Source organism: Populus alba, chromosome 3, assembly GCF_005239225.2.
Source record: "Populus alba chromosome 3, ASM523922v2, whole genome shotgun sequence".
Taxonomy (NCBI): domain Eukaryota; kingdom Viridiplantae; phylum Streptophyta; class Magnoliopsida; order Malpighiales; family Salicaceae; genus Populus; species Populus alba.
This window is the reverse complement of record NC_133286.1, coordinates 1,081,976-1,104,588: the sequence shown is the minus strand read 5'-3', so window position 1 is coordinate 1,104,588 and position 22,613 is coordinate 1,081,976. Positions and strand designations below refer to the sequence as shown.

At 30.9% G+C, this 22,613-nt stretch overlaps 2 protein-coding genes across 4 annotated transcripts; one reads left to right on the top strand and one right to left on the bottom strand.

Annotated features, from left to right (window-relative positions):
* Positions 1-225: 225 nt before the first annotated feature.
* On the top strand, positions 226-6,403 carry LOC118055635 (LEAF RUST 10 DISEASE-RESISTANCE LOCUS RECEPTOR-LIKE PROTEIN KINASE-like 2.4). Of its 3 annotated transcripts, XM_035067584.2 has the most exons (8): positions 226-1,068; positions 1,287-1,319; positions 1,835-1,867; positions 2,363-2,398; positions 2,566-2,595; positions 2,839-2,874; positions 3,583-3,672; positions 5,181-6,403. In XM_035067584.2, exons 1-8 carry the CDS (start codon positions 282-284, stop codon positions 6,323-6,325), a joined length of 2,190 nt encoding a protein of 729 aa, XP_034923475.1. In that variant the 5' UTR covers positions 226-281; the 3' UTR covers positions 6,326-6,403. The 3 variants fall into 3 exon arrangements, with proteins under 3 accessions (XP_034923475.1, XP_034923476.1, XP_073264271.1); XM_035067585.2 differs by lacking the exon at positions 2,566-2,595; XM_073408170.1 differs by lacking the exons at positions 2,363-2,398; positions 2,566-2,595.
* A 7,936-nt stretch (positions 6,404-14,339) lies between these two features.
* Positions 14,340-15,449, bottom strand: LOC118055644 (UDP-glycosyltransferase 74F2-like). The gene is made up of 2 exons (XM_073408132.1): positions 15,062-15,449; positions 14,340-14,680 (listed from the first exon to the last, which is right to left on the bottom strand). The coding sequence occupies exons 1-2, from the start codon at positions 15,447-15,449 to the stop codon at positions 14,418-14,420; spliced, it is 651 nt and encodes a 216-aa protein (XP_073264233.1). The 3' UTR covers positions 14,340-14,417.
* Between the last annotated feature and the right edge of the window lie 7,164 nt (positions 15,450-22,613).

The following is a 22,613-nucleotide window of genomic DNA, read 5'->3' as shown; positions in this document are numbered from 1 at the left end:
TGTTTTTTAAAAAAACTAGATAGTTAAATTTTTAACTAGCTCAATATTTAAAAAATTTAGAAAAGATAATTTAAAAAAAATTAAAAAAAAGAAGAAGAAGAAGTAGAAAAAGTCAATTTTAGATAAAAAATACATGTTATATATATATAAAAAAAAAAGCAAAAACGAGAAAAAAAAAAACTACTACAGTGAAAAACCTATATATATATATATATATATATATATGCAGGCAGAGTAACAAAACAAAACCATTATTTTATTACCCTGCAAGTTTTCTCTTGATGTTGAGTGGAATATCAAAGCACCTTTTCGGTGCATACCCAGCCCTTCTTCTACTAGTCATCCTAGCCGGTCACCAGAGTTGCAGTGCTAGAAAGAACAGTGTTTACTGCGCTCCATCTTCTTGTGGCAACATCCATAATATTAGCTACCCTTTTCGACTAAGCACCGATCCCAATAGCTGCGGCAACAAAAAATATGAACTTACTTGTGAAAACAACCGCCCAGCTTTATACTTGAAGAAGAAGACGGTAAAATATTACGTTCAGGCAATCGATTACAGCAACTTCACGATTCGACTTGTGGATGCTGATGTTCAGAAGGATGATTGCTTCTCTATCCCTCGTCATTCTTTAATCTACTATACTTTCGACAACATGGATTATCTTCCATATGATCTTGGCGGGTTCGGTAGCGGTACTTGGTCCTTTGTAAATTTTATTTTTATAAGTTGCCCAAAGCCAATACCGAGTCCTCCACGCTATATTGTGGATGCTTCTTCATGCAAAAATGGTAGTACTCTTTTTAATTCCCACAATATGGAGGGTTATTCCAGCTATGTCTTAATTGAATCTTCCGTGGGGGACATACCGGACCTGTGCCGTGTAAATTTGATGTATTACGCGCCTTTCACTTTTCAGCCGAAAAATTGGACCAATATTTCCTCTATAGAAGAAGTCCGCGATAATATTCTATATGGGTTTGATCTTTCATGGTCTGGGGCCTGTTGTGATTTTCTGAAAGAGAACCCCTGCAAACTTGATGAAGCCAACATAAGCAGTTATTGCGGTACGTTACTCTCTCTCTCTCTCTCTCTCCCTCCCTCTCCCTCTCACCCACACAGGTCGCTGATAAAAAGAGGAAAATAATGCTTTACCGTTTGTCTTAAGCTCTTATTAGCTCTTTCATTCATATCAGTTGCATAATTATTCTCATAAAAGGATTTTAATTAATTTAATTAATTTAACTCTTTCTTTATATATATATATATATATATATACATGTAGGATTAAGCAGTTCTCCAATCCAAAGTGCAATAGGTAAGTACCTCTCTTTAACATCATGGTTATATTTTTTATATCAATATGCGAATATAAACATGATTGTCATATTTATTTTATTTTATAATCTGTTTGTTTTGTTTGAAATAATAATAATAATAATTAATTGTTATTATTATTACCAATACACGAAACATTAACATATATTATTCAATGGGCAATGACCAAAGTACTTGGCTTGAGTTTTAAACATCCCCTCCACAGTTATATATGAAATTTATCTCTCTCTCTCTCTCAGATTTTAAAAATCATATACCTCTTTCTTACAGCCTTATTAATTTTTTAAAAAACAAATATTTTTCTCTATCATAATTTTAATTTTACACCCCATATATTATATAAAACTAACTTTCACCTTGTAATGATAATTTAAAATATTATATACAATTCCTCAACCTTTTTAAATCAAAATGCATAATTATTTTTATATTCCTCAATAAAAAGTAATATGATGTTACTTAGTCTCTTTATTATTTGTTTGTTTTTCCTTGCAGGTATTCTGGCTAATCGTATACTAAATTACCTTGGTAAGAACTTTTCTATTTATCTAAATTCTTTAACATAAAACCTAAATAAGGTTCAAGACATTAAAAAAATGAATTGGAGAGAGAGATCTTTATAAACTTTGCTATTACGTAAACTCTCTAACTTTTCTACCTAAAATCTTGAAATATTTGCATGAAAGATGGTGAAAGGTTGAGTATGAAGTAAGGATATCCACTATAGATGCCTATTTCTAGCTAAGTTTAAAGTAAATCTAAGAAGTTATTGCTGTTAAAAATATATGAATTTGTTGAAATGATTAGCTCTCAGAATGATAATCCACTCTCTTAATAATGAATTCAATTTGATAATCTTTTAGTACATTTCTTCTTAATTTTGCTTTAAACTCTCCAAGTCTATTTCTAGCTATCAGGTTATTTGAATACCAAAACACACTTGCATGCTCTTTCCTTCAGTTAAATTTATGAATTATAAGATTCTGAATATTGACGCAATGTTATATTTTCCTTGAAATGTAGTCGTTGATGTATGGCTGATAACTAGGGATTTACCAGGTGAGGAGTCTTTATTTATTATGGTTCAATTTTGCAAAAAAGAATATACGGATTAGATTTGATAAATTTATCTCGAAGGCATTTTCTTTATTTTTTTGTATACCAAAAATCTTAGACACTGATAAGTGACAATACCTTTTATTCTTTTTTTTTTTTTATGAATATAGCTTGCGACTTGATATTTTATCGAAGCTCCGGTGAGTTAATTTATTTTATCTTATTATAACACTTTCTAAGCAGAGTAGTAGTAATAAATTTATTTGTGAATTGTGATGTGTGTGTGTGTGTGTGTGTATATATATATATATATATATATATATATATGCATGCATGCATGTATCCTAAAGGATTTAAATAATGCCCTTTTCGTAGCCTTTTCACTTATATTTTTTTATATATATATTTCACATATTTACGTTTCTCTTTTTCTGTTATTGTAGGGCAACCACGATTGGAATTCAATTTTTGTAAGCACGGTGAGGATTAATTAGCTCATGCATGTCTTATTTAGGCTAAATTACAATCTTTCTCTTACAAAAATGTATGTGAAAGTTTTCTTTTATTCGGTTCAAGGAGTTAATCTAAATATTTGGTGTTAGTTTAGATAATTATACTTAATTATAGATTAGTTTAATTAGAAGTATCATAAAAATTATTACAAAAACCATACAAAAGTTTAAAATTATTACAATTCAAAATTCCTTAATAATTTTTCTTGCAGGGATGGTTTTAAAAAAAGTTTAATGCATATATATTGGGTATAAATAGATTTTTTTTTTAATATTTTATTTTCCTTATAAGAGGTTATTATAATTTAATTAAGAATCTTACGATTGCTAAAATATGATGTATAAGCTACGTACATTTCCATATGATTATACATGCATTGTTTAGCGCATGAGAGCATCGAGATAAAAGTTTTTTTGAATTTAACAAATATTATTAGCAAGTTTATCCATATAATCTTATTTTAGTCCTTATCTATTCTTGGTTATAATTATTACAATTTTAGTTTCTCTCTTCAAATTAGGATTTTGTTGAAACTTTCTTGGCTCATAGAGGAGGGGAGTGTCCAATGCAACTATCCAAATTAAGCGACTGTCAAGAGCATAGCCTTTATGTAATATTGTTTGTGTTTCTTAGTTTCTATTTGTTTTCATTCCCTTCATTTATTTATTTGGCAGGAAAGTATAGCACAAAGATCATATCTTCAGATGCACTAAGCATTCTCATAATTTTGCTCATTACACTACTTGTGCTACTTGTGTATATCGGTAAGTGTTCTCTTTTGCTTTCTTGGAATAACTATGAACCATTAAATGTGTATATATATATTAAGATGCAAAATCATTAAGATGCAAAATCTTTAAAAGATAATATCAATTTTAGAGATACATATTTAATGGTTTTCATCCATGCATTACCTTTTGCTCATTTTTCATTATTTAAATTGTTAAAAATAAGTCTTTCAAATTTAAATGCCTCAATTCAATTCTAATTACTTATTTTCTTGCAACCGATGTCAATTTTTCCATTAAATATGGATGAGTGTCAAAAATTTAGAAATGCAAAAGTTACCAAAAATAAAAGAAAGATAATACAAATTATAAAAAAATAACAAACAAATGGGAAACATTAGGGAAAAAAATCAAAATTAAAAATCTCTAAAACTCTTAGAGACAAATTAAATACTAGATTAAAATGGAAAAAATAAATTGTAACCCTTCATTGAAATTTTAAAATGGACAATGAATGTATATTAAGATTCGAAACCATTAAGTGCGATTTTTATCTCTACGTATTGGTACTTCAATGATTCCATCCATTATCTTTTGCATATCTAAAAAATTATCAATTAAAAATAGAAAAAATAAATTTCAAAGCATCTAGTAAAAAAAAGAAAAGAAATGGAGTATTTAAAAAGTTATTAAATATTAAAAAATAAAAAATGTAAATAAAAAAGAATGACTTAACATATTTTATTTTTCTCTGTTATGAAAAAATATAATATTTACAATACTCCATGGTGTTTTTTTTTTCCCTAATGGTTTGTCAATTTCATTTTTTCAATCTAATTTTTTTATTCAAATTTATTTCAATTTTCAGAATTTGAAATTTTTTTCTAATATTTCTCAATTGTTGATTTTATAAAAAAAAATTTAATCATTCTTTTTAAAAAAAAATTATAGGTGTAAAATTATATATTCTTGGCATGCGTTGACATTTAATGGAAGCATTGATCAAATCACAATAGAGGGATCATATTAAAAAAATATCTATACTAAAGGGACTGAACGAATAAAAAAATAATATTAAAAATATCAAGAATGGAGGTGTGAAATATACAATTATTTCATTGTTTATTAGAGCTTTGAGTTTAAAAATTAGAGGATTAAGATGGAATTAAAAAAATGAATTAAAAGTTTGAGGACTAATTTTTAATTATTGTTCTAAGAAATAAAGAGAGATATTTTATAAGTTAATGAATAAAATTACAAAATTTGAAAACAACATATATTGGCAAGAAAAATTTGATATATATATATATATATATATATATATATATATGTTTTTGATTTTTCCCTTAAATCAATGAAATCTCAATTAAATTTATTTGGTGATAAGAATTTTCAAATTAAAAAAAAAAAAATCGATGCTTTTGTGGATACATGTTTGAATTAAGAATCATAATTTCATTTAGAAAAAACAATTTACATGGCAATCTAATAACAAATAGTATGTTTCCATAATTGATTAATGTTCTTATAATGTCTATATGCAGGGATATATCATACAATATTATTCATTTGTGGGCTTCCATGTCTCATAACCTTATTGGTCTACAAATGGCGAAGAAGGCATTTATCAATGTATTGTAAGATTGAAGAATTCTTGCAAAGTCATGATAATAATCTCACGCTTATAAGGTACTCTTACTCGGAGATTAAGAAGATAACTCACGGATTCAATGACAAGTTAGGTGAAGGAGGTTATGGCTCGGTGTACAAAGGAAAGCTTCGTAGTGGTCGTTTTGCGGCTGTAAAAATTTTACGCAAAGAAAAAGGTAATGGGCAAGAATTTATCAATGAAGTTGCAACCATTGGAAGAATTCACCATTGCAATGTGGTGCAGCTCATAGGCTTTACTGTTGAGGGCTCAAAGCGTGCCCTTATATATGAGTTCATGCCTAATGGATCTCTTGAAAAGTATATTTTTTCTAGGCAAGGTACCATACCGCTGAGCAACCAGAAAATATATGAAATTTCTCTTGGGGTGGCTCGTGGCATTGAATATCTACATCAAGGTTGTGACATGCAGATTTTGCATTTTGACATCAAGCCTCACAACATTCTTCTGGATGAAAATTTCACTCCAAAAGTCTCAGATTTCGGACTTGCAAAATTGTATCCAACTAATAATAGCATTGTGTCCCTTACTATGGCTAGAGGAACGATGGGATACATGGCTCCTGAGTTATTTTACAAAAGTATCGGAGGCGTCTCTTACAAAGCTGATGTCTATAGTTTTGGGATGTTGTTGATGGAAATGGTTGGTAGAAGAAAAAATCTGAATGCATTGGCAGATCATTCAAGTCAGATGTACTTCCCTTCATGGATTTATGACCAGGTTAATGAAGGAAAGGATATACTTGAAGATCAAGCGACAGAGCAGGAAAAGAACACAATAAAAAAGATGACTATAGTGGCCTTATGGTGTATACAATTGAAGCCTATTAATCGTCCATCGATGCATAGAGTTGTACAGATGCTTGAAGCAGATATTGAATCTCTACAAATGCCTCATAAGCCTTTTCTCGTTCCACAACAGACATCAAATGATGATAGGATCAATATGGCTAATCCAACAAGTTTAAGAGATCCGTCGAATGTTTGTAGCGTTGATTCTTCATATCAATTTGGTCGTTGATAGAAATACACTTATATGTTTGTTTATTTAAGTAATATGTTAATTTTGTATGCCTTAACTATCTAAATTTTGATGATAGTCGTGTTTGTTGTCGCACGCATGGAAAAATGGTAAGTCTATCTATTGTGGAAAATATGGTGAGACAAACAATTCTTTGTCTCTTAGCGGTGAAAAATGGAGTGGGATTCGCCACCTAGTATTTTGGTCACTAGAAACCCTAACTGGTCTCAGAGATTGGGTACGGAGACTGGTTGCATCAAGGGAATGTATTAGCACCCCAAATACATCCTACCTCAGGTAAGCTGCATTGTTTTATTATCTAAAAAATTCTAAGGACTTATCATGTTGGTCCATCTAAGGTTCAAGAAAAGCCCTCCTCAATAAGGAGGATCTTATCTTATGGGGTAAAAATCTAATCGGTCTAATATCTATAAAGGACTACCTTTTTAATATCGGGAATACGTTTTACATATAAATTCATAATCCCAGACATTAAAACAAAATAAAATATTTTTATGATTTTTTTTAAATATTGGCCAAGTTCTCATGACTTTAATAAATTGGTTATTAAAGCCAAAATGCATGCTAAAATAATAATATTTTTTTTTTTGAAGTTTTTTTTGTTTGTATAAAAAATAAAATATATGAGTTTTTTTTTTTAGCTTTGAGAGACTTGGCCGTATGCTTGAAGACAAAAGTTCTTTTTTTCAAAAACCAGGTATTTTTAATAATAAAAAAACACACAAGAACAAAAAAAAAAGAAAAAAAGTAATAAATAAAATAAAATGGACTAGGCTAGGCCTGTATTGGCCCAACCACAAGGCTCGACTCAGCCCAGCCGCGTGGGTTGGGCTGATGTTCCAGCCTTTAGTTAATAGAGCTGGGCTGATGTTCCAGCCCGCATAAAACAGGGCTGGACTTAGCCCAGCCGCATCGGTTGGGCCCGCCGGAGAAGGAAAAAAACCATGACTGGTAATTGTGCATGAGCACAGTAACCAGTTAATTAATTAGCCGGTTACTGTGAGCATGCATGCGTCGCTTGCGGGGCACGTTTCCTCTAGCATCTCATCATGAGATGGGTGGTATCTGACTTCGGCTCTAAAGCACGTGGGAGGAAGAGACAAGGGGAAGAAAACAAAATTTCTCTTCCCCTGCTGCACGTCCAGGGGAAGAAGATGATGAAACAGTGCCACCTCAAAACGGCACCGTTTCATCTCTTTTTTTTTTACGCATGAAACGGTGTCGTTTTGCTTAGAACGCGCCATTTTATTTAAATGAAAACTAGCGCCAAAGCGCCAGATTTCACATCAATCCTTCAATTTGCACGCGTTTTGCATTTTGGCCATTAAACTTCAATATTTATGTAATTAAGCCCCTGATTTGACCAAATCAACTCTCTAAAATTATAATTTGACTCCAGAAATTTAATTTCTTCCAATTAAAACCCAAATTGACTTAAAAACATATATTTTTTGCAATCAACCCTCCATAAATTTAATTAAATCCTTAAATAAAATTTAATTGAGTCTATCAACATTTGATTTTGTATTTTTCTTCCTCAAATAAAATTTTCTTAATCAATAGGGCTCTCACCGGTCAATGATATACTGTCAAATTTCAATATTTGTATTTTGGACCTCTTAAACCAATTTTTGATCATTTTTTGGGGCGCTTTGGCATCCTCTTTTCATTGATATATTTTTGTACTACTTATTTATTTATTTATTTCTATTATTTTTATTATTTTTTATATATATTTTTTTTTTTTTTGTATTATCTCTTTTCTTGTGTGAGGACCCAAAAAAGTTACAACATTTGTTAAAACTTGCAATTAACTGGTTTACAAAGCATCCAATATACACTAGTCATGTATCGTTCTCACATTAAAATATGAATTTCTAAAATTACTTAATGTTTGTTCCATTATGACATTGTTTCTTTTTATTTTATTAAAAATAACTTGTTGACTCTTATAGTTATTCAAAACATTAACTGGTCTTTAGAGATCTATGATAAGGCACATGTTATGTCTAAAAAAAAGATAATATCATCCCTGAAACATCCAACCTGAAATAAATTGCATTATCAGTCTTGTCTTCATTGCTAATAGTTTGTTATGCTATACTATTATGATTTATTTATAAGGTGATGGTGAGTTCATCACAATATAGTAAACTTTTTATTGAGGGTTCAAACCTAACAATTTTAAAATCCAGTTGGTTAATTTTGTTACTCTCAATTACTTAGTGAATTACCAACTCTAAGTTAATCAATCCAAATCACAACTCAAATTAATATCTATGAATATACTAGTGAGCCTATACTAAGCTTAGTGAACCCAACTCAGATCAACACTTCCAATTCTAATGTAATGTCAATAAATATTAAACCTATAAAAACATCTTTTAAAAAAACAAAATAGAAATGTGTTATACTTCTCTTAACATTCAAAAGTAATGGTTTGTTGTGAGTATATTTATTTTAAGCATAAAAAAAAGAACAAAAAACATTTTTTTATTTGAGAAAAAAAAAAAGAAAAAAGTTTGTTTTGTTAAATTTTGGGTATGTCTGTCTAATGAGCCTTTAGATTTTAACAAAAACTTATTTTGACTAATAAACTTGTCATTAAGTTCAAATATGCATGCATAAATATTTTGTTTTAAAAAAATAACATAAGAACATTTTTATTCAGATGCGAATGCAAATTTTTTAAAAAAACATTTATATTTTTATACTAAAACAAGTATTTTTATAGAATGCTAAAATATAAAAAAATATTTTTTTGCCTTCTTTTTTTTTAACAAACAAACTAGGAAGACAAATGTTTTTTTTTTTTTTTTAACAATGATAGAATATACAAAAATGATTATTTTTGGAAGACTAAGTAAAGAACAAAAAAACATTTTTTTTTTATTTGAGAAAAAAAAAAGACCAAAGTTTGTTTTGTTAAAATTTGGGTATGTCGGTCTAATGAGCCTTTTGATTTTAACAAAAACTTAATATGACTAATAAACTTGCCATTAAGTTCAAATATAAATGCACAAATATTGTTTTTTTTAAAAAAATAACATACGAACATTTTTATTCAAATGCAAAAACAATTTTTTAAAAAAAATTATATTTTTTATACTAAAACAAGTATTTTTATAGAATGCTAAAATATGAAAAATATTGTTTTGCCTTTTTTTTTTTTTAACTTATAAACTAGGAAGACAAATGCTTTTTTTTTTTTCTACAATGATAGAATATACAAAAATGATTATTTTTGGAAGATAAAAAAAACTTAACATAAAACTTGATGTCCCCCCCCCTCTTGAAAGATGATGGTACTACTTGTTGTAACCCATTTTTGAATCCTCGGACAAAAAAATAATAAAATACAAAATAATAATAATAAATCAAAAAATATTATAAAAAAAATATGACAGTGAAAAAGGATTTCAAAACACTTAAAAAATGGTCAAAAATTGTTGAGGAGGTTTTAAAAATACAAAGATTAAAATTTGACAGTATTTTATTAATTGATGAGAGCCTTGTTGACAAAGAAAATTCAATTTAAGAATGAAAAGTCGAAAATCAGATGTTTATGGACTCAATTAAATTTTATTGAATGTTTAAATTAATTTATGGAGAGTTTGATTGCAAGAAAAATGGATTTTTGGAGTTAATTTGGGCTTTAATTGGAAGAAATTAAAGTTCTTGGTCAAATCAGGGGCTTAATTGCATAAATATTGAAGTTTTATGGCCAATTAGGGACTTAATTGAAGAAATCCGAGACCAAGGACCAAAATGCAAAACACGCGCAAATTGAAGCCCTAATTTTGAATATGAGGCGTTTTGGCGTCAAAATCTATTTAAATGAAACGACGTGTTTTGGGAAAAACAACGCCATTTCATGAACTGTTCACAAAAAAAACTTGAAACGATGTCGTTTTGAACGACACCCATGTCTTCTTCTTCCCCTGGACGCGCGAAGTAGGGGAGGAAGAACAAGATTTTTTCCTCTGTTCCATCGCCAGCTCTCTCTCAAAAAGACGCCGACAACCCACTTGCTTGCCACGTGGTGGAAGAATGGAGGGGACGTACCCCTTGGGTGGTTTGGGGCGGTAGCACAATGGCCGCCCCATCCACGTCTCCTTCCCTTGTTTTTGCCTATAAAAACAAGGGAAGGGGAAGACCAAAAAAAGGAGAGTGTACAAAAGGGGAAGAAGAAGAAAAAAAAAACAAACCAAAAGAGAGACAACAAGAGAAGAGAGAGAACACAAAAGAGGGGAGAGGGAAGAGAGAAGAGCAGAGAAGGTCGGGGAGACCGAAAGAGGAACAAAACTGAAAGAGAAAGAAGAACATAAAAAAAAAACAGAGGAATAGAGAGAGAAGAGAGGAGAAGCACATGGATATAGAGGCGAGAATCGAGAGTAAAAATAGAAAAAAAGAAGAAGAAAACGCAGGGGTTGTTGTCTTTACACATAAAAAGAAGAAGCATTGCAGTCGTTTCCACCGAGCTTCCCAGCCGCCACCGTGAGCCACAATCAACACCGCCTCCACGCCACCGCAGGTCAGCCCTTCTCCCTTTCTTCTTTCTCCTGCTTCTTCTCCTTTGCTGCCATGCCTCCACTGTTCACGTAGCATGTGAACAGTGGAGGGCACTGTTCACACACATAGATAGGCTAGGTTCGGCCTAGCCCATGCATTTGGGTCTGGTTCGGCCCATTTCAATATATTTATTAATATGTTGTGATTTGCTCACCTTTTGATTTATGTCTTCTTTTTTTTACTTAATATCGATCTGTATTTTATGTCGTTAAAAATACAAAATCCTATATTAAAATACCAGGTTTTCGTTAAAACTTCCAGAAATACAAAAAAAATTGAAAAAAGAGAAAAATGTTTTTGTGCATACAACCAAGTGTCTCAAAGCTAAAAATCATATTGTATTTTTCATACATAAAAAAAGAAAAAACAATGTTTTAGCATGCAATTTGACTTTAATAACCAGTTTATTAAAATCCAGAGAACATTGACCAAAATTTCAAAAACAACAAAAATTTTATTTTGTTTTGTTTTAATATCAGGGTTTATGAATTTATACGCAAAACATATTCCTGATATTAAAAAGGTATTTTATTTTGACGACTTAAAATAATTAGGTTTTTTACCTGATAAGATAAGGATCTCCTTACAAAGGAGAACTTTTCTTGAACCATAGACAGATCAACAAATAGAAACCACAACAAGATCTTAGATTTTATCAGACATTAAAGCAATGCATTCTACCTTAGGTAGAGTGTATTTGGGGTGTTAATACATTCCCTTAACGCAACCAGTCTCCGTACTTAATCTCTAAGATCTGTTAGGGTTCCTAGTGACCAGAATACTAGGTGGCGACTCCCATTCAAATTTTTCACTGATAGGAGACAAGAATTTCTTGTGTCTACACATTTGCCAAGTAGACCCTTATAATTTTTCCTTGAGGGTGGACGATCGTCGCGACGCCGCACACGTGCGACACTACTCTTGAAGAACAAGAAAAATATTTGTTTCATTAAGAAAAGTATGTCAATAATATTTTTTTTATTTTTAAAAAATTATTTTTGAGATCAACACATTAAAATGATTTGAAAACATCAAAAACATATTAATTCAAAATAAAAATAAAAATAATTGTTTTTTTCAAAAGCACTTTTAAAACGCAATGCCAAACACGTCTAAGCTGTGATTGGAGCAAAACATGGGTAAAAAGTCACCCTTTCCATATATGTTTGCAACCCCAGATTTTATGCTAATTTAATATGAAAGGTACCAATTTTAGTCGAAAGAAGAAAGTAGTCTGTTTTATGCCAACCTTTTGATTTTGTAGATTTTATCTCAAAAAATGAAAAATATATTTGATACAATAAAAACTTATTTTAAAATATCATCACTAATGGAATAAGGGTTGAATAAGACCACAAAAGTAGGTTAATTTTTTATATATAGATTCAATTTGTTCAAGAATAAAAAAAAATACAAAAATCTCTCACATGTTAAAATTAAAAAAATCAGAAGTATTATTCATCAATGGCTGCCAAAATTTAAGTTATAAATGTTTAAATAGTTTTGAGAAATTAACCCTAATGGATCTATTATTATATGCTGAATTGATCCACTTATAAAAATTAACTAAAAACCTTTACTAATAAACTCAAACTCTAATTCAAACAAGCCTTGAGCTATAGCAAACAAAAATAAAAATAAACTCATAAATCATAAGTCTTTATCTGCCCAATGATCCTAAAAATCAATATGTTATCAAACACCACCCGTTTGTTTTTTCCTTGTGTAATTAGGATGAATAAAAATTCTTTGTAAGAAAATGATTTTAGAACAGTAATAAATTCTAACCATACTTAGAAATTATGTTGTAACTCATTAAAGATCCTTGTAAAATTAAAAAATTTTCAAAACAAGTTGTCACATCTTCGTAGAAAAAAGATTTTTACCAAATAGAAAGTCTATAAGTCAAAAGAAAATAAATAATAAAAATTTATATAGTCTGTTCTGACCTATATTACAAGCCCGTACCGAACACCGATTCACCTGAAAGTTTGCCTCAATATAAAAAATTATCTTTAAAATTTTGTGATAAAATTTTAATTCAATTCAATAATTTAGTTTAAAATTATATTTAATAACGTATAATTATACCGTACTTTTACTATATAATTCAAATCTACCTTCCATAAATAAATAAAATATTGAAGGAAGAGAGACTTTGGGACGCCTCACATCACGGGTGACCACAGGAAGTGATTTTCCATATCCAAAAGCCAATTTTCCATAGTGGACTGCAATTCAATGTTCAAATTTGATGGCAAAAAGTAATTTAAATGAACCGGCAAACAATTCAGATCTAGATGCCATCTTCATTACTTTAGATTCGTGTAAAGTCAAATCATGCCAAAACAAGAAGCTCAATCATGTCGACTAGCTTGACTTTCCTAACTGGAAGCCATAAAGAAGCTCTTCATGTAATTTACTAAAACATATGCTATAAAACTCATGTCCAAAGTGTAACGAAACGATTGGTGTCCTGATGTTCAGTGGAACATTAAGGCACCTCTTTGGTGCATATGCAGCCCTTCTTTTTCTACAGATCATAGCCATCCACCATAGCTGCAGTGCTAGAAAGAACAGCAATTACTGCTCTCCTTCTTCCTGTGGAAACATCCATAATATCAGCTACCCTTTTCGATTAAACACCGATCCCAAAAGCTGCGGCCACAAAAGTTATGAACTTGTTTGTGAAAACCATCGTCCAACTTTATACTTGAAGACGGTGAAATATTATGTTCAGGCGATCGAATACAGCAACTTCACTGTTCGACTTGTGGAAGCTGCTGTTCAGATGGATGATTGCTTCTCCATACCTCATCGATCTCTCATCGCATATGATAATTACATCAGCTACAGGAACTATCTTCCATATAACTTTTGGTTCGATAACCTTCGCACCGACTTTATGACCTTTAGATCAATTTTAATAACTTGCGAAAATCCTGTACTGAGTCCTCCAATGGAAATTCTACTGCATATAATTCTACGTTCAGCTCCCGCAATGCGGAAGGTTACTCCGATGTCATGGTTGCTGCCGACTTGGTGAAGGTACCGGACTTATGCCGTATAAATTTGATCAATTCTGCCCCTGGATCTGTTATGCCAGAAAACATGACCAATATTTCCTAATTGATGGATTGGTTCCAAATTGATGGAATAATTTAATAAAATATCACTCTGCAATGATGGATACTTCCTAATCTGCGGAAGGTTTCTCATCAAATTGTTTTTTTCTGAACATATGAAGGTCCACGTCCTGGATTGAACTAGATAAATGTCTTTAAAATATATGCCCAAGCAAATCATAGGCAATACATGTGCATTATTGTGAAGAGATTAGAATCAAAAGTATCTTCCATCGTGGGTGATAAATCACCTCATCAGTTATGTAATTTGCTTTATTTGGATTAACGAGTTTCAATTATTATTATTTTCTAACTCTAATTTCCTAGAAAAAATAAAATACAAATGCACTGTGCATAAGGTGACATAATTTAAATCATTTGGTGCTTCTCAACATAGCTACCAGTACATTAATGTTAGTATCAAAAGTTCCACCTTCGCTTGTAGCCTCGATAGCCAGCTCTTTCCATTTCTTGGAATTCATTTTCATTTCTCTGCCTCTATCTCCCTCCATCACTTCTTTTATGCAAATGGCAATCTCTTCTCTTTTCACAATTCCATGCTCATCAACCTTAGCTCTGACCCCCACCTTCCAAGCATCTCCAACGAGTTTAGAATTCGTTTGTTGATCACTCCATCCTGGCACATCATGCAAACATCTGAATTGGGCTTGCAAAGGTTTAAGCCATAATCTTTGTCATCTCCCAACCGTTTGTCCAAGAACATTGATGGAATCATTGGTCCTATTGGTTTGATTGGCCATTTATTGATTCTCATCCAGTTCACTACCTGGTACAGAAATAGCAAAATGTCAAGCAGTATTCAACATCCAATGAATGAACAAAAGAAATGACTATATTATGAAGGAATAGGAGTTCACACTTCAACTTCAAGCTCATTAAAGCTGTTCCATATCAGCCATCTTGCTTCAAGAAAATTTGAGAACTGACCAAGGAGGAGTTCTCGTCTAGCTGGATATGAACCTGCATCACTAACAAATGATGGTAGATCATTGATCACTCCATCCTGGCATTGTCACCATTGGCACACCCAAGCTCAATGCCTCGATTGTTGAGTTCCAACCGCAATGTGTGAAAAAACATCCCACAGCCTTATTTGCTAGCACTTTCACTTGAGGACTCCAATTCACTAGCAATCCCTTATTCTCCACTTCTTCAACAAACCCTTCTGGGATCTTCCCTTTCTCAGAATCCATCACCACCCACAAGAAGTGAAAATTGCTCCTCTTTAAGCTCCATGCAATTTCCTCCATTTGCTTGTTGCTTAGAGTAGCACAGCTACCAAAGGACATATATACAACTGATGCAGTGGGCTTAGTGCTGAGCCAATTGATAGAAAGAGATGGGATTGTTGGTCCAATTGTCAATAACGGGCAAACTTTTGACATTGTATCCACTACCTGAAGGAACAACAAAATATTTGTGGAGATTTGGACCCTTAATTTACATAACATAAAAACACAACAAGTTCAAATTATTTATCTCTAAATATTCATGATTCTGTTACCTTTACTGCTAAGAGTTTCAAATTTTAATCATTTACAATTCACAATTATTTGGGATGGAATTGATGAAATTAATTGGTTTGGGATGGAAATTGAAAGAGAATGAGATTTTACCAGAAACCGTAAAAGAAGTGCAAATAGTTTTAAAGTCCAATTATGCGGTACAAAATTGCCTACCTCACACTCCAGCTTGAAAAATTGTTCTAAAATATGTAGAGGACATACTGGAAAACTTAGGAAGAAAGGGAGCACAAAGGGAGATATTATATCATGATGTTCATGATGTTAAATATAAATAGGTTTATCACTAGAGAGATATGATATCATGATATCCTAGCATGATCTTTAAGTTCATAGGATATCCTAGAATGATCTTCAAGCTAATGGTGAGAGAATGAACCATAAGCTTGCCACATGGCATTAAGAACCAAAAGCTTGTCATTGGTAGAAATATAATGAGCTTAAATGTTTTCATTAAAAAATTTCTTCCAGATAAAGTTATAATCCACTTCAACTAGATAGGAAGATAAGGAAAGGGCTCCAAAGTTATTAACATATAGGCAGGCAAGGTGTTGTGTTGAGAGTGACATGTCATTTTTTAACAAGCATATAAATCAATAAAGTTCTCTACCTATGAATGTCATTGCTTAGTGTCATAATTTAATTTTGAACCCTTTAAATTTATTTTATAAAAAAATGTGTATTTAAAAAAATCCAAAAAAATATAAAATATAAAATCCAAAAATATTTTTGAGACACGAGAAGATAGTCTTCGAGCTGCAAAAAATCAAAATACCAAAAAAACAACTAGATTATGATATTTTGACAAGATATGATGGAAAAATGAAGAAGATTAAGGTTAAAATCCAAACTTGACCAAAATTGGAAGGAAATATTGAGGTTGAAATCCAAACTTTCTAACAAGTTTAAATTGACTTATTTAAGACTTAATTTAAAGAAAAAATAAGTTTAAAAGTCTATTGAACAAAAATTGAAAGAATTAATTAAATTCCAAGGACATAATTAAACTTCTAATGGTTTTGTGGATTTAAATCAATGACTCAATTGAAAAAAAATCAAGTTTGAAGGTCTAATTCGAATCAATTCGCAAATATTGTAATATTAGAGACAATTGAAACTTTAAAATACTAAATTGGTGTAAATAGGGCTTAATTAAAAGAAAAATTTGAAATATAAATTTCAATTGAAGACCACATTGAAGAAATCTAAAATCAAGAACCACTTTGGCATCAACACATTTTATCAAAAACTATTTTGATTGTTTGAATATCAAGTATCACAAACTTATATGTAAGGACGTATTCCAGATATTAAAAGAAAATTAAAAAAGAAATTGACATTAGAATGGTTAAGATTTAAATTGATAGGATAAAGATTTTTTTACTGATAAGAACTTTTTCTAAACCTTATAAAAATACCAATGGTTAGAAATACAAAACAATAAGTTAGTTTATATTAGACAAACAAACAATACAACTTACCTTAAATAAGATGTACTAGGGGCGATACATCCTTCTTATATACAATTAAATCCTTTATCTAGACCCTGAAACCAGTAAAGGTTTCTAGTAATCAAAATATTAAGTGGTGACTCCATTCTTTTTTTTCTTTTTTTACTAATAAGAAATAAGAATTTTTTGTTCTTTTCTTCATCACCACAAAGATCTTGCTCTGACATAAACATCATCGTGACATCACATATGTGCAACACTTATTATTCTAGTTCAATCTTGGAGCGTGCTACAATATCTTGCTTTTTAGTTGTACATGATATTTATTCGACTATAAAGAGTGTTTGGTGTAATGTATGTTGTGGTCTAGAATCCCCTTTAAGTATCGAATAACTAGGTTAACAACAACAAGATGATTTGTACAAATTTAAAATTAGAAGAAAATGATATTATTTAATATATATGAATTAAGTTTAACTCATGTGGAGTTTCTATAGCTACATAGCAAGACATATAAAGAAATAGAATAAAATAAATTATATAAAATGCTTGATCATCTCTTTTAATTAGATAATTGAAATATTTTTTTTAATTTTTTATCCTTTTTAGGAAATGATCAAGGAAATATTACCTTGATTATTTTCTTAAACATGTCACAATTTATTAACGCGCTCCCTCAAACTCATGATAATTTTACTTTTTATGAGTTTGACGTATATTAATACTATTTATATTGCCGTTGTAACCTCATCTACTTGTCAAAATGATCACAATCGATAAACAATCTTATTTGGTCATTAAATAAAATTTTGGTTGAGGTTGTTATATATGCTTGCAACAATAAAAAATCAGAGAGAACAAAAATGTTCAATAAATCAAATTCCAAGTCAAACTTTCATGCTTGCTACTTGGATGTAACAATAAACAATGAATACCATAAAGGCATAATGATGGTTTTTATAACAATAACAATGAGAGTATTCAAACTATTTAAATAATAGAGATTTTAAGGATGATGAATCAACAAATCATGAATTGATGTATCATTAAAAAGATAATAAATAAAAAATCATCTAGAGAATGAAGAGGATTGAAACAAATTGTTTTAAAAATGGTTAAATAAAACAGCTTAAATTAGTCTTTAAATAAAAACAGAAGCTAATATTTAGAGCAATAACTTGTTTTGATACCAAATTAAAACTAAAAAATGAATAGCATGGTTCAAATGGAACTCAACAATGTTATATTGATCCATATATATATATATATATAATATATATATAATATATATAATATATATATATATATATATATCAAAAATTAAAATATAGAGATGTTATCTAATCATAGTGTGATCTTCAAGAGATGTTATTTAAATCCTAGCATGATATTTAGAATTATAGAATATACATACTAGCTAGCATTATCTTCACAATCTTTAGCCATGATGTTTCGATTGTGAGATATCAAATCTTTTAGCGTTGCAAAGGTACTGTAGTCTTCTTCCATGCTTAAGTTGTTTGATTGTTGATCAAGTGGCGATTCTTTCTCACTGGTTTGGTGAGGTTCAATGCTTGTATGCAAGCTTTGGAAACTCATGCCAACTCATATATCAATATATAAACCTATATTCTTTTTATTTATTTTTAATAGCATTTTTTAAATTCTTTTTACGTTGTTTTCAAAGTTAATCAGGAGGTTATCATGTTGACTTTGCACATTTCATATGGTTTTTTTACATACAAATTTCAATAATTGTACCACTTATTCTTATTTCCTTCATGAAAATCTTTGCTAAAAACTTATTAAAACACCAAATAATTATTTTTAATCAATGATTAACTTATTCAATAATTAAAACACCAAATAATTGCACTATTCTTCAGTAAATGATTAACTTATTCAATAAAATGAGAGAATAAGTTGAATATTTTTAGTTGTCAATGATTTGAGATTATTTCCTTTATATCACACCAGTTGTTTAATCAAGAAAATCCCATTTAGATCTTCACTATCAACATGGATTGCATTACATACACAACAACAAGAATTCACAGTTTTACCGTCGGAAATATTCTGTCGGTCTGTGATTGATAGTACGTCGGTAAAATATTTACCGACTACATTACCGACGGAACACGTCCGTCGGCTTACCTTTCACTACCAGAAAATCAATAAATACAAATGGAAATACCGAGGGAATATTTCCGTCGGTAAATTTCCGAGGGATTTTACCGACGGAAATATTCCCTCGGTATATACCGACGGAATTACCGTGGGAAAAAAAAAAATTAAAACAAAGCAAAAAAAATGACGACGTGTCATTTTTTACCAACGAAAATTCCGTCGGTAATTCCGTCGATAAATCCGTCGGGAAATCCATTGGTAAACTGTGAACACTGTTCATCATGTCAAATACAAAGGGAATTACCGACGGAATTTTCCGTCGGTATTTTCCAGAGAGCTCCAGAATTGTTCATCTTCCAATTGCACTGTTAATTGTTTTACTTTACGGACAAAATCACCGACGGATTGAAAATTCGTCGGTGTGTTTTGGCGGTTTTCTGAAAAAATTCAATTGATTTAAAATTTTCATTTAAATATTACAGACGGAATCACCGACGGATTGAAAAATCATCGGTAATTTTTGGCAGTTTCTGAAAACTTTTTACGAAATTGAAAATTTAAATTAAATATTACCGATGGAATAATTAAAAAATATTAATATTAAATTATCCGTCAGTAACGCGCCCCAAAAAAAAACCTGAATCCGCTTATTTTACAAGAGACAGACTCATTATTTCTTTTCTTCTTCTTCTACTGCTTCTACTTCTTCTTTCTTCTTCTTCTCTTCTTCTTCTTCTTCTTCTTCTACTTCTACTTCTTCTTCTTCTTCTTCTTCACTATATGTAAAAAACATCAATATCTATTTCTTTCTCTTCTTTTCTCTCCTCATCTCCTTCTCTTTTCCTCCATGCTCGGGTATGTCTTCTTCTTCTTTCTTCTTTATCCTCTTAGTTTTTTTTAATTAATATGCTTTACGAATTTTTTTTCCTTAGCTTCACTTGCAAGTAATATTTAAGGTAAGATTTTTCTTTTTTCTTATTTTTCATGATTTTTTTCACTGTATTTGTTTTTATTTAATTTTAATTGATTTTGTTTATAATAATTGTATAAATGTTGTTGTGAGATTTTTTTTTTCATATGAGATCAATTTTTTAGTTGATTTATTTATAGGATTTTAAAATTTTTTAGCAATTGCAACTTCATTTTTTTCATATGAATTTTTTTAGTTGAATTAAGTTTTTTGTTTTATTTATTTGAGTTGATTTCTTATTCTTTTTTCCAAGCATTTTGAGTATATATTATACAATGTTGATTTATGTTAATTTAATTAATTTTATAATTTTATAAAATGAATTTTTTAAAATGTTTTTAAATAATTACCGACGGAAATTTCCGTCGGTAAATCCCGTTGGTAAATCCGTCGGTAATAATAAAAAATTTACCGACGCGTCTGTTCCGCTTAGTAAATCCGTCGTAAAATATTATTACCGATGGATTTAGCGACGGACAAAAAAATTACCGACAAAAATATTCACCGACGGAAATTCTCCGTCGGTTGATTTCGTCGGTAAATTAATTACCGATGGAGTATGTGTCTTACGCCGACGGAAAAATTCCGTCGGTAAAACTGTTAAATCTTGTAGTGTTTCGTCAGGTGATTCCCCATTCCGTCGCTATATCGTCGGCAAAACAAAAAAAAATAATTTACCGACGGTTTTACAGACGGAATTTGCGCGCCAAAAAAAAAAATTCCCGCTTCAATAATACCGACGGATTGTTATTCCGTCGGTGATACCGACGGTTAATTTCCATCAGTAACTTAGTTGGTGAATTGTTGACATACCGACAGAATATACCGTCTGTGAATCCGTCGGTAAAATATAATACCGACGGAATTAATCCATTGGTAAATCTGTTGGTGAGTCATGAAAACATCCACCGGATTTATCCATCTAGAAATTTGTCGGTGATGGTCATAGCTATTGTCTAATGCCGACGAGGTTATTCCGTCGGTAAATCCCTTTGTAATTGTTTTTTTATTTTGTTTTTATAATTATTTAGAATACAATAATATAAAATGATATAAATTAATGGTAATAAAACCAATTATGCAAATAAAATTTATATTAAGCATCAAAAACAAAAAATGTAAGATAAATATATTCATTACCAAAATGAAATTGTTCAAAAAAACATTAAATGAAATTTTAAATGTAAATAATGTTTATCAAAAATTAATATAAAGGAGGTTGAGGAGGATCAGGAGGAGGGAGAGGCTGACTGTTATGCGGCCAACTTGGATTAGGTGCACATGTTCCACCTTGTGACATGTTTATGACCATTTGACGAAGCTCTTCATAGGCCCCTCTTGTTGTGCAGATTTTGTTGTGTATTGTTCTTTGAGTTTGTGCTGTACGCCTCTGATATCTGGTCCCACCTTTGTTGCAAGGCCATGTTACTCCTTAGATTGGGAAGCTTCGATACTGATTGGAGCTCCCGACGGTTGAAGCAGTACGGGTCGTCCGCAAGTTGTCAGCCCTAGTGTTGGAGAGCCCGTAAACCCGATTCTTATCGGGTCCACCTGACGATCCAGGCTCCATCCACAAATCCGGGTCAAATTCCGGATGGTCGAAGGATCTGTCCTCGTATGTCCTCCCTCAACCATTATTATAGGTCTCCTGAAAATAATAAAAAAAAGTAATAATCATAATCATATTCAATTCAATAAACATAATAATAACTTACAAAATAAAATGGATGAATATTAAAACATACCACAAAATGTTGGGCGCGACTGTCAACGAATTGTTGCACCCCTTTTAGCGGTCTGACTCCACACAACGTGCGTCTCCACAAACAACTCCATAAGGCTCGGCTCACGTCCAACGAGACGTAGACCTATAATGAAAAAAATTTATTAACAAACAAATTAATTGAATAATATATTTCATTTAAATTAATCTTACCAATCGTTTTGCATGTGTAGCAAACGGAACGGAGCCGCCGGTGTGCGTTGTCATCGAGCCATGAATGAGCCGATTCTGGTTGCCAGCACCGGACTGTGAGCATCGTGTGAACCGCTCAGACATCACGTAGCTCATAGATAGTGCGGCCATATATCCTCCGGGATGTATATTCCGGTTTGAAATCCCTTCCAAACCGCAACATTGTATCCAGCCTTGGAAACCCCTATCCCTCATAGTTTGTTTTTGCTTTTTTTTTTGGGCTTCGTAACCAAAAATACCGCCAACCTACTTAATGCAAATAAAAAATTACATTTCGAAACATAATTTTTTTTGTAAAAAAAAAAGTTGTATTGTTTTCGATGTTACCCATAGTTTCCGCATGTGAATTTTCCCACACCCTCCTCACAACACTGTTATGTTTCGTCGTTTCCATAGCAGAATCGATTCTGTGTATGAAAAAATAATTTTTAAAAATGTTAATAATTTATTTACAATTATATAAGAATTTATAGAAATAAGGCTGAAAATTATATATTAACACG